Source organism: Pteropus vampyrus, unplaced genomic scaffold, assembly GCF_000151845.1.
Source record: "Pteropus vampyrus isolate Shadow unplaced genomic scaffold, Pvam_2.0 Scaffold228, whole genome shotgun sequence".
In the NCBI taxonomy this organism is placed as follows: Eukaryota; Metazoa; Chordata; class Mammalia; order Chiroptera; family Pteropodidae; genus Pteropus; species Pteropus vampyrus.
In genome coordinates this window covers 864,103-877,211 of record NW_011889009.1, presented here as the reverse complement: position 1 = coordinate 877,211, position 13,109 = coordinate 864,103, and the positions used below count along the sequence as shown (strand labels likewise).

Below are 13,109 nucleotides of genomic sequence, written 5' to 3'. Positions count from 1 at the left end.
GATGACACCTTGATTGACGGCTGGTAGACTGGGCGGGGGAGGGAAGAGAGTCGGAGGCAAAGCGCCGAAGGTCTGGACACAGACAGAATCTGGATAAAGGAGGCCCAGTGCTGCCCAGCGGACAATGCAGAAGGAAACACCTTAATCCCCGAGCGTCTGAGAGCAGACGGGCCGTGTCCCCCGCGTGGGAAAGTGGCAGAACCCCAGAGGGAAGGCGGCCTTACAGGAGTCCAGGCGGATGCGAGCGCAGAGGCACAGTTACTCCCGAGCCCCAGCACAGCGGGCAGCAGCAGAATGGCCCCGATGTCATTCACAGCAGCTATGCGACCAGAAGGGACCGGACAGATGGGGAGAGGTGAGGCTCTATGCACACCTGATAGGCAAAACGGGGGACTCGCCCCACTTCCCACAGAGCTTAGACGTAACTACAGAAAAGGGAGAGAGTCCACATACCTAGCGCCTTGGTCAAACGGGCCTGGGGGAAACTGAGTCACGCAGAACAATTGGAAAAGCTACTTTCCTTGCACACCTCAGCTGTGTGTCCGCCACTCGATGTAAAGGGACTTGGCTTTTGTCAAGGAGAGCGACACTCGAAGCTGAACTCATAAGCCATTCCTGGCCACACGCAGCTGTGGTCGGTGTGCCTGAATGAATAGTGCATGGCGTTATATCGCTTATTGGGAATGAGTAGTTCATTTTATGATCTAAAATTTAAACCCTTTAATATGACTCCCAAGGGATAATCTGATTTGGAAACTCAAATTGGAAAACAAGAGGGAATAAAACTACAGAAAAAGCAGAAATTGTTTCTCTGAATTTTTCCTAAAGTGAACTCTGCTTTGGCCAAACAAGGCAAATGAGTAAAGCAATCTGTTTCTGGGTATAAATTTTGATTACGATTTGGTGAAAACAGGAAACCGTGCATTCTGTGCCTTTATCTGTGTCTGAAACGGGGATACACATGCTTCTATGTGCATAGCAACTGAGATGATGCATGAGAGACGGCCATGATCGCGAACTGCCTCCTGGGGGAGAGGCCGGGGTCCGGAGTGGCAGAGAGGATTCTTCACTCGTGGATGCATCGCCTCAGTTCAGAGAGAGGTCGGCAGCGAGGCAGGTGAAGCACATGACTGGGCAGCCTCGCCCACCGGACACCGAGGAACGCGCCAGCGCCTCCCACAGCAGAACCCGCTGTCACTCGGAACGGGTGACCCAGGGGGCCGGGAGCACCAGAGTCTCGGGGGTGGCAGTGCTGACCATCGCCTGGCGGGCCTGGACAGCCTCTCCCGTCGGCCTCAGGTTTTCTCAAAATGGAGGGTCACAGGGACTAGTGCGAGGGATGACGAGGCCCTGAGTCTTGTGACCTCCTACTGCGGCTTCATCCGCTGGAGGCCTCTTCCCTTACAAGGCACTGATTGATTCTGGGAAGGGTCTTGAAGGGAGTCCATCTGAATCTCCATAGGAGGTGCGCTGTGGACTCTACCGCTATCAGCTGAAGATTTTGCCCACAAAGAGGATGTCGGCTGATCCAATAGGGATAAATAATCGGTGCTCCCAGAGTTGATTATAGTGCCGTCAGAAACGGAGCAAATACAAGACGTCGAAGGTCATTTAATTCCCCTTACTGGTCATTTCAATGGCTGCTGTCAAATTCCAGAATTATTTCCCCCTGTTGGGAGCAAGAAATTCCACATGATACTTTTCCGAGAAGTCTCGGCTTAATGAATGAATAGGGGCACAGGGGCCAAGGAGAAAAGAGTGAGTAACTTTCAACTGGCCCACACCAAAAGGGGGGCGGCTCACAGACGGGGGCGTATGGGGCTGGTTAGCAACCCCCACCATCGGAACTGTCACAGTCCTCCGAGGCTGGGGATGCTACGGAGTGTGGCTCTGGTGTCCGGAAGAACAGAGAGACTCAGTCCCAGATTGAGAGTGGTTTCTCCAAGCTGAGGGGGGCTCGGGGAGTGGGGTGGGGAAGAGCCCCCACAGTTCCTGGGAGCCAGAGACTGAGAATTACGAAGACATGGGAAGGGCAGCTTAGAAGGCTGAGGGCGCCTGGAGCACTTAGGTCTGTGACAGTCTCTTTTCCAGTGTCCCGGCTCTTTGCAATAATAACAGAAACTAGGAGGTTTTGGGCCTCCTCTAGGGACTTGCATTTGCCGGAGTTGAAAATTAAGAATTTCAGAAGTCTTCCTCTTAGGTGACTCACCCAGGGCGTGAGCAGGCTGACTCGCCGGATTAGCTAGATCTGGAGGGGACATGGTCCCTCGTTCTACTCTGGTCTTTTCTGCTAGAAGAGAAAGGTCTCGGTTTAGCTCGTTAATGAACGTGGAGTTAAAAGCCCTGTGAGTGGAATCAACACCGAAGGAAGGTTAGATTTTCTTTGAAAAGAATCTGAAGTTGCTTATAATGGTCTTGAACAGATTCATCAGATTCTGCTCCAGCCCGCAGGCTTTGGGGCCGCCGCAGCCCCAGGAGGCTCTGGCACCTGCATGAGCCCCATCGCGTGACGGGCCAGCGGAGGCCATCTCCTGGCTGTCCCTCTAGAGACCTCTCGGGATTTTCCCAAGCAGCAGTGTTCATTTCTCCACGGACAAGCACATGAACCAGCTGGTGTAAGTCGGAGAAACCGGGATGGTGAGTTTAAGTGACGACATTAAATTCTTCGGCAAATCTATGAGGACCCTGAGTTACTTTGGGAAAATCTTTTACTACGGCTCACGGTTCCGCTTTAGTCCAGGGGAGCGTAAGAAATTAGGGGTTCGGCCTCTTGATCCTGGGAAGGCTGAACTTCAAGGGGCCAGAGGAGGGAGAAAAGGGCACAGGAGCCTGAGACGAAGCGCTGGGGAGGGCTGCGGGGCTGCGGGGCTGCGGGGCTGAGGGGCCGTTCCATCGTCCTCATCATTTGTTCGCCTCGATTCATGTTAAATTTTTATTTTACAAAGAGGCAATTTTAGACTCCAATCGAAATAGGTGTTGCAATCAGTTTATCAATTTCAGAGACACGGCTGTCCCGTTCGGAGTGAGGAGAAGTAAGTTTGGGCATTGCCAAAGGTCCCCGTGATGGCCGTTGGGACCCAAATTGCTTTTGGTCACATTGGTCCATTCAGTCAGAAATGTGCATGAGGAGAGACTGCGGTTTTTAAAGATAAAATCAGCCAGAGTCTTGGGGGACAGTGTCACCTTCAAAGTATTTAGGAAATCGGGACCCTACTTTTTAGGGGCTTTTTTTTTTTTTTAAATGAGCAAAAGTCTAAACAGCCTGCAGTCCAAACCCCAGCTCCCGTGGAACAGCTAGCCCTGGAGGGGTCCGGCCTAAGTGCCAGACAAGTACTCACGGTCAAGGCCTTGACCGGGAAAGGATAAAGCCTGAAGTCAGATCCCAACAGAGCCTGGGAGCTTGGAAACAGAGAGAGAGCAAGCTCGGACCCTGGAGAGAAACTTCCCCTCAAACGCCAGGTGGGCAAGGAGGCGGCCACTCAAATGACGCTGCAGGTCTCCACATCCTCATCCGGGCCGCCAAATAGTGTCGACCTTAAACAAATAAACAATCAGATATTTCTCCAGCAAAATGGGTTTATTCAGGAGCAACAGAGAACTGCGATTTGAGACGTGCCATCTTATGGTGCCACAGGCAAGTGCCAAGAAACAAGCGCCTATATGCATATGTCACCGAAGAGATGTTTGTGAGATGAACAATGGACGAATACATGACTATCGACACAGAAATTCATTTGACAAGGATTCACACGTATCCGACGACAGCTTGCTACTGACCAGACCTTCTCAGGCTCCCTGAACTGTCAACGAGGCCTGACTTCTGGACTCCCGTATTCCTCTCTGCTTCTTCCAGTTTAAGCGAGATTCCTATAAGTCAGTTTAACCAAAATCTCCCATCCTCCCTATCGGATCACCCTCCATATCTAATCAGGTCTTCTATCCCCCCACCCACCCCCCAGGGGATACCTGCTCACCTGGCCTGCCTTCAGCAGGAATCCTACTGGGTCGGTTTGCCCAGTCTCTCCATGCCCCTGATGTTTCCTCTCAGGAATTTTCCATCCACTGACCCCGCCCCGCTCCCTGGCTATAAATTCCCACTCGGCTGGGCGGGGTGTGGAGTTGAGCCCAGTCCCTTTCCCCGGCTGCAGATGTCATCCCAGTGGTCCCCACACCTATTGTAATGGGCCTCGTTGTGTGAGGCCTCCTTCCTGTGCTTTAACAAGTATCGCTTGATGCTTTTTTCTTTAACACTATGTTTAAAGCACTTTCTAGAGGAGATAAAATGAGCGAGAGATGGGGGGGGAGAGAGAGAGAGAGAGAGAGAGAGGGAGAGAGAGGGAGAGAGAGAGGGAGAGAGAGAGGGAGAGGGAGAGGGTGGGTGGAGGGGGAGACAGAGGTGGCTCCTGCTGCCGTGAAACTTACAGAAAAGCGGGTCAGAACCTCCAAACCCCGTTCACACCCAGGGACCTTACTGCACAGCAGGCCATCAGAACCGTGGGCCCAGGTCTGGGCACGAATCCACAGATGGCGTCTTTCCCCCTCGACTGTAATATCGTTTATCTCCCACCTCCGAAAAGCAATGGAATCGATCGGATCGATCGTGTTCGTGGTAAACCACATCCACGTCTCAACGAACATCCAATCCTGGAATCCAGCTGCTGGAAAACACAGGCGGTGTTGAGGCGTCTTCATGGGGCACGGTCTCGGAGGAAAGGGGCCATGCCCACCTTACAGGAGCTGGCAAGAGCGAGCGCTCTAGATACGCTAGCCGTCGCCGCTACCTCAGCAAAGGAGAGCGGCCACGACAGGTGGCCTCCCCCAGAGCGACTTTTAGGGGAGCGGCCACAACTAACAAGGAGAACTTCATGGATCCTGCTGAGCAAAGAGATGAAAGAACTCTTCAGAAATTCTTGCTGGAGTTGAGAGGTGTGGCACTCCATTCCAGGTCACCCTTGGAATGATGGCTCCAGATAAGGAGGGCTATTCATTCAGGACTCTTTTTATCCTGCCAGCCCACTCATCTGTCAGGAAGGAAGGATTTGAGTGGCTTATCTTTGGTTTGCCCAAAGAAAATTCCAGAATGGGATCCTCTTTCCAGGAGACAGGGAGTTGAGATATAATCATTTCAGTGAGTTTCGTCTCTCATCGGTATCTCCCTAAAGAGGGTTTTGCTGTGGCTTCTTTTAGAAGAAAAAAGGGCCTCCATCGCCAAGGCTTTCTGTGTATTTTTCCAGCTGGATCTGAGCAGCTTGTTTCTTTAGTAGGGAAAATCGGCCGAGTTCACAGCTAAGCCACAACTAATGTCTCCATTACGCTGACCTAGAAACTGTAATTCAAAGCTACTGTTCTTACCACTTTGAGGTATCTTTCCCTGAATCATAGGAGAAAGCTAATGACTTTGTGTTGAAATGGCAAATGCTGATGCTGAGCGTGGTTGGCTTTAGACGGCCCCCAGGGAGCTCTTTAATTCCGGGATGTTTAAAATTAGTGCCCTCTGTTCTAAAGTAAATTGACATTTTTAAAATTTCATTTATTTATTTATTTATTTATTTATTTATTTATTTTAGGCAAGGCAACCTTTGGTTGACCTCACAGATTGCAAGGACCGAGTCAGTTTACAATCTCTTATTTTTTATTTTTTTTACGCCTATAGCACCCGGTATTCCTAGGTGGTCTCCCATCCACGTACTAACCAGGCCCGACCCTGCTTAGCTTCCGAGATCACACAGGATCGGGCTTGTTCAGGGAGGCATGGCCATAGATGACATTTTTTTGATTCAAGCAAATTCCTTTAAAAATCAAACGACCAAAAGTAAATTCGAAACTTGGGTCAGCTTTGTAGAATGCCACTGAAGAGTTAGATCCCGTTTTTTAATAGTTGGGAAATAAAAAATAGTTTCTAATGCGTTTTCATCTCTGGCATAGATATATACCTTAAGCACCAGACAACAGGTCAAATGCTCGTCAGTAAAGAAGTAAATGAATCATGGTGCATCCTCATGCTGCTTTGAAAAAGGATGAGGAAAACCTGCGTACCGATGCAGATTTTCAGGATTCATTACATGACCAGAGGCAGAGCAGTGCAGACAGCATTGATCCAGGACAGGGCAAAGCGCCCCGAGTTGGTGCGGGGACCAAGTCCTGCACGGCGAAGAGGGTCCTTTGGCAGAGAGTGTAGAAAGAATTCAGCATACGTGACAAAGCTAGAGTCAAAAGGAAAGGTTATTAGAACAGGGGTGGCACTCCGCACAGAGTGTGGTCTCCTCTCAGAGGCAGAGAGGGACAGTGAGAGACAAGCAAAGGCACTGAGAGGTACCCGAGCGGTCAGGGAATTCAATTTATGTCATTCTTTGCTTCCCATTTCCTTTGATATGGACGTACAGTGAGGAAGAGGAAGAGTGTGTAGCCTTGAAAAGGTGAGAATCTGTAGAGTGAAAGGCCTGCTGGCAGTTCCCAGCCTCGAATCCACAGGTTCCCCATGGTTTTAGCCTTAGGAATGACCGGTTCCCCTTCACAGGTGTGGGGCGTGGGCTGTTAGCATCCCAGCGGAAATCTTCCTGTGTTCCGCAGGTGTCCTGGGGCCTGGCTGCAGGGCTGATCAGCATGCTGCAGTCTCTGAATGTGACTTGATTAACATCTGAATTCTCTTGCCTCCTCCCTGCTTTACTATCCTACTTTTTAGATTAAGGAGAACTGGAGATAAGAATATAAATTTGTATTTGCTTGACCTACATTAAAAAAAGAAAGGATGAGGAAGAAATATAGGCAATGGGGATGAAGTAAACGGGGAGAGAGGACGGGCGGGGGAAAGATTTCTTTGTATAATTTTTATATAGTTTAGCCTTTTGAATTAATTACATAAATATAATTTATAATCTTAATTCCTTATAAGCAAGATGTCTATATTCATAGACTCATAATTGTAAGAAACATTCAAGATAGATAAAATTGTGAAAAATAAAATAATTCTGAAAGTCATTTAGTGAAATTTTTCTAAGGTAGGTTACAATCAAGTTACTTTTTTTCTTTTTTCATTTAAGAAACTGGTCAGTTCTTCAGATTCGGAAATTGAGAGAGAAAGCATCGGGACTCTCGATTAGGCTAGAATTGGGAAAATAGCTGGTATCTTTTCACAGAAAATTCTGTAATAAATTTTCCTAGGGTTCGTGGAGCCAGATCGCACCAGATTGGAGACTGCTCCAAAGCGACACTGGCTGGTACTAGACGTTGAAATTCCTGTGAACTGGGTCTAAAACGATCACAAACCTGAAATTCTTCTGTGCCTTCTGAAATTCACCGTCCGTCAAAATTCCCATAGCCTCTCCCTTTGCCTTCTTGTTCAAATGGAAGCCTGCAGCCCTCCCGAACTGTGGCTGCTTTTCCTCTTTATCCTTGGGCCTGGAGCGTGACCGCAAGCAGTGCCCCCGCTTTGAATGTCCCCACGGGATAACTGCTGCAAGATTCCTATCCCAGCCCTGACCTCCTCCTGGAGCTCCCAGTGCTTAGGTCTGATTTCCTAGTCTACGTCTCTGGGATTTCTAAGACCCTGGGATTTCAGATTTCACTCTGCCCGAATGGAATTCATGATTCATACAACCGCCAGATCTGCTCCTTAGTCTTTGACATCTCTATAAATGACGCTACCACCAGCTGAGCACCTCGGATCAAAAATCTAGAAGTCGTCTTGTTATTTCTCTTTCCAATACCCACATCAAGTCCATCGGCAAGTCCTATAGGACCAGGATCCACATCTATCGGTCGTACCACATTCTCACTAAAACCCCGCTGTTAGACATTGCTCTCCCCTGCACACCCTCCATTCTCTCTAATAGTCTCCACTCTGCTGAATCCACTCCTGGTGTTGGCCGAAAGACTGCTGGTGTCAGAGTATGAGAGGGAGGGGAAAGGTAAGTGGAAGTCAGTGGATAGGATGAAGGAGAGCCTGGCAATGCCAAGTCGGAAAACCGTGGGAGTGAGCGGCGCCGTGGGAGTGGAGGACAAGGTCACGGGGTGTTAGTTCCAGTGAGAGGCCGGATCACTTATACACATATTGCAAGCCGAGAATTAAGACAGTGGTGGAGTTGGAGAGAGAGGGTGACACAAGCTCAGATTTGTGAGTAATGAGGGGGAGTGACTGTAGGGATCGATAAACTGACGACACAGGGGTAGCAGGTGGTGTCGTCTGGTGACTGCAGCGTAGGAGTTGACCGTTTTTAGGAACGTAAGAGGGAGAAGTATCTGGAAACAGAAACGAGGCTCGCCCGACTCGCCCCCGGCTTTACCGCCTCACTCTGTCCTTTCCAGCGCTGCCCCAGTCGGCGCTGTCCACCTTCTCCCTCTCCTACATCTCTGCGCCTGAGCGTCCTACTTGGTTCCTTCGCCCTTATTTACCTACGTTTTGTGTCTCCGATACCGTGATGTGTTTTAAAGTCATGAAATTCTCTGGGAGAGAAGGCGGCCGGTAAGAAAATGGAATGGAACCGCAGACTGACTGACTTCCTAAGTCAGAGCTGAATGACCGGCGGTGTGCTGGTCTTTCTTCCTTTGCTCCTTCTTGGCCACGATTTCCTTTTTTCTGATTAAACAACGTTGAGACCTCTTAGCACTATGTCTGAGGGCAAGACTTGACACTTAAATGTCACTACGGATTCTGGATGACTTTGCTATTCTGTATTATCAATTGTTTAATAACAATTGTTCTAACACTTAAGGCATAATATTTTACTAAGTAAATTCATAACTTTAGAACATTTTAAGGATTATGTACCAGAACAAAATCATGCGTTCCTCACGTGTGAAATCGACAATATAAAAATACTAACGATATCCTAGAAAGGTATCCTACGGTAGCAACTAAAAAAATACAGAAAAAAAATAGACTATAAGGCTGTTCCTAGAAGCACTGTCTACAGTATTTTTTCAATGTGTAAAGACTCGAAGTGATCAAACACAGAATCACCCTACACTGTTTTAAAACTACAACGCCCAGCCCCACTCCTGATCCAAGGGGCCAGGACTTCTGGGACGGAAGGCCCGACAAAGGCATTTTTAAAAGGCCCCCCCACGGGCCCTAACCTGCAGTTATCAAACCAACTCTCTTCGGTGGGTTCACCCAGCCTTATCGCCCTACACACCTGCAATGTGTTAAGGGCGTCCGAAATTTACACATCCGGCTTGGACTACCCTCCTGCCAAGTCCATTCTTACGAGCTCAGCTGCTTACTCAACGCTTCTCCTTGGATGTCTAATAAGCATGTCTAATTGGACATGAACTCTTTTGTTTTTACGCCACTCCCATCTCCGCCCAACAATTATTTCTAGCATCACCAAGTTCATGTTCTATGCAAAATCCAACCATTCCTCCCCTACTCCACCTCGACTATCTTGGCCCTCGTCATCTTTCACCTGGGTTTTATTGCAGTAACGTCTCACCACAGCTACCAGAGTGACATACTTAAAATGCCTCATGTCTCTGCACTGCTCAAAAGCCTCTAATGGCTTCCCATATCACTCTCCTCATAGTGAGCCTGCCTGGGTCTCCCACGGCCTCTCCTTCCACTATTTCCCTAACTCGCTGTCCCCTGGCCTGACTGGCCTCCCTCCTGTCATAAGCCAAGCATGTTCTGCCTTAAGGCCTCAGCAGGCCCACTGGCAGCCGGAAGTCTTCCCAAATAGCCGCATGGCTAACTTCCTCACTTCCTTTAGAATGAGGTTGAAATGGCATCCTATCAACAAAGCCTTCCCCAAATACCCTAAATAAAAGTGGTACCCAACAGCGGGATTCCTTATCCCTCTTTTCTCTCCAGAGCACACATTACCACTTGATATATATTTCCTTGTTTGTTGACTGGCTACCTTCCCCGAGGATGTAGGTCCTGTGAAGGCAGAGATCTGTTTTGTTTACGACAGTATCCTTGGCCTTGCACAGTGCCTGACACGTAATGGGTCCATGATTTATTGAATTAATGAATACATGACATACATTCTCCACTATTCCTTCCCCACACGAATGGTTAGACAGCTACACTTATCCGGCCAGTGTCTCTGCTTCCTATACCATGGCAATTTATAAGCAAACTGAACCTTTGCAATGTGCCAACTGCCATGAAAGGGTTTGACATGACAAGGGTTTGACAGGTTAGCAGTGGGGCTATACACCGTATGCAACCATATACACCATATGTGTATGCATATGTATATACATGGACATATATGTATTCACACACATGTGATATACCGTGTACAATATGCACATGTATGTACACACATGTATCTATATACCATATACAACCATATACACCACATATGTATGTACATGTATATACACGAATATACGTGCATATATATGTATATGCCATATGTGTATACATGTACCTGTGTATACATTATGTATGTGCACACCTGCATGTGGATGTATATGCCATATACAACCATGATGCCCCATCACTGAACAATCGAGTTTAGGACCTGCAAGGATTTTAGAGATTATCCGGTGATCCGAACCCCACAATTTTTTCTTCCCAGAGTACCAACAATCATCAATTCTATGGTGGTAATACTCTCAGGACAAGAACCGCTAGCACCTTCTTCTGTAACCCCTAAAATATACTTTAAACGGTATTATCTGCTCTGGACACCCAAAACTAGTTACATGTTACAAAGTGATGGCCGCCTGCCAGAATCACAGACACAAGGCTGTCTAAAGAACTGGTTTAATTAGTTGTGAACAGTGTGAACGTCCTTAAAAACACTGCAGTTCACACACTCCCTCCCTAGTCCTTCTCCACCTCCTCCCCACCTCGACCCCACACAATTACACAAGTATACCAAATTTTTAAAAAGGAATTGAACAAAAACAGAAGCCCAACGCTCAGCAGAAATCCGAAGTCACTCCAGCCTCGAACTTTTAAATCATTGGCCTAGTGAGAGCAGCCCTCAGATGCACTGTGACTCAGCACTTTGGTGCCTGAACCATGAAATGAGATAAAGATCTTGTTCCCTTCATGGCATTGGCTAAATCTGGAGCTAAAATAAGTGAGCTACCTCAAAAACACAGTCAGGGACTGAAATGTTACAGCGCTCACCCTGACACAGCTTTGACTCAGTATGTGATGACAGGGAGGAGAATGTGTCAGCCGAAGCACACGGAAGGTTCTGAAATAACTTACTGACCCATAAAATTCGCGAGTAACAATGCCGACTGCGATCAACACTCAGGAATGGAGAAAACGTTGTAAATCAGTGAAAATAAAATAAAAGTATGAACTGTGGTTGACCGGTTTAGAGTCAGGTAAAAAATAAGCTAGGGAGGGAATTTATCCAGCTATTCTTTACTAGAATATCAGAAGCTAAAACTGAACCATGTGAGGGTTTTCCCCCTCACCTTGCAAAAAAAAAAAAAAGAAGAAAAGAAAAATTGAGTAAAACTGAAACGAATAGAAAAGTCCAGCTCTTTGTGACTCTTCATGGGCAGAAAGAAAATAAACCATATGAAGGTTGCAAGAAAGACAAGTTTTAAAAAAAACACAAGTTTTCAGTTCGTATACTCACCTCGAGCAGGAATTGATGGAGGAAGAGAATATGGTAAAGTCCAAGCAGGAAGATTGAGAGAGGTGAGATCATGAAAAAGGGCTGAGGGGCAATCCACACAGGTGGCTGAGGAAATTGGGGAACCCCCACCACTGAAGCCAGGAATTGAAATGAATAAAGACAATGAACAGAGACGTGGAGACAGCCTATAGGCAAATGGGCACAAGACTATGGCTCTTACTTAGTTTTACCTCTGATTCTAAGTGTTCTGTATGTATTAATCTTAATCCTCAAAATAAGCCAATGATATAAATACTATTAAATCCCATTTTACATGTGATGAAACAGCCTCAGAAAAGTAACTTGCTCACGATGTTAATAAATGGCAGAGCCACGCTACCAAACCACACAGCCTAACTCTACCACCCCTTTCTACTGCCTCTTATGAACGTCTCAAAATGTGAAAAGGAAGTAGGAGGCTGAGATTAGTGAGGCCTTTAATGCATTCAAAACCAGACCTCGTGGGGCTCAGAATTTCCCGAGAAACCTGCAGTCTAGTGATGGAGTTCAGACTCACACCAAAGCACCAATCAAGTCGCACATCAGACCTGTCTGCAAAAGGCACAAGCCAAGGGCAGTGAGAACTCAAATGCAACAGCAGTGTTCACAGGCTGTGGAATCCAGGAAGACGGCACTGGAAGAGTGGCATTTTGGGGTAGGATCTGAGGAAAAGGGGAAGAGTCAGGTGGAAGGAGCATCATGATTTCACATCAATTATTCCCCAGAGTTTTCAGGATACATCTCAAATTCCTTGGCATGGTACTCGAGGCCCTCCACAACCAGGTCTTAAGAAGTGCCAAGGAGGAGAGATTATCCTGAGATGCTTGCGCTGGAGTCTTCACTAGTTCGAGTTCCAAAGGATCAGAACATCTGGTTTTTCTGTGTCCATAAATTATTAGTGGGTTAAAGGCAGGCTTATGCTTTGTAACACTCCCCACACTCCCGCCTCTGCACATCTGAGCAGGTGGTAGGTGACAGCAAAGGCCTCTCTGCACATCTGAGCAGGTGGTAGGTGACAGCAAACATTTTCTGATGCCATTGTAAACCAAAGGGCATCAATTACCAGGTGACTGTGTGCCCAGCCAAGCTGCCTCATAGCATCTAGATGTGTGGTGTAAGCTAATTTTAAAGCTCTCAAGTAAGAGACTTAAACACACAATCCAGATTCAACAGGTGGACCTTGGTTTGGCCCTAGACGCCACAACTCATTTGTGAAAGGACGAGACAATTGTGAAAAGCTAAGTACGGACTAGGAATTAGAAGGAATTCATTTCACTAAATGTGATGTGACTATGCTTTCTAAAGTCATCTATTAGATATACACTTAGGGTGTTTGGAAGTGAACTAGCTTCCCTTAAAACACTGGAGCTAAGGGAGCACGGGGGATCGATGAAACAAAACCGGTGGCACGTGACTGCTGTAGTCTTGGATGTAATTTACTACTTTGGGTGAACTGCTGGGGACCCCCCGATATAAAACACACACGACGCAGACACACACCCAGGTGCTGGTTTTCATCGT

At 47.5% G+C, this 13,109-nt stretch overlaps 1 protein-coding gene and 1 pseudogene across 1 annotated transcript in view; one reads left to right on the top strand and one right to left on the bottom strand.

Moving 5' to 3' along the window:
- The window catches only part of DNAJA2 (DnaJ heat shock protein family (Hsp40) member A2), a 29,104-nt gene that overhangs the window by 3,445 nt on the left and 12,550 nt on the right, over nucleotides 1–13,109 (top strand). The window contains exons 3-4 of the mRNA XM_023519648.1: nucleotides 2,298–2,303; nucleotides 8,509–8,515. Of these exons, the coding sequence (XP_023375416.1) occupies nucleotides 2,298–2,303; nucleotides 8,509–8,515 (13 nt within the window). The remainder of the gene's footprint in view (nucleotides 1–2,297; nucleotides 2,304–8,508; nucleotides 8,516–13,109) is intronic.
- LOC111728796 lies at nucleotides 5,645–5,763 on the bottom strand (annotated as a pseudogene).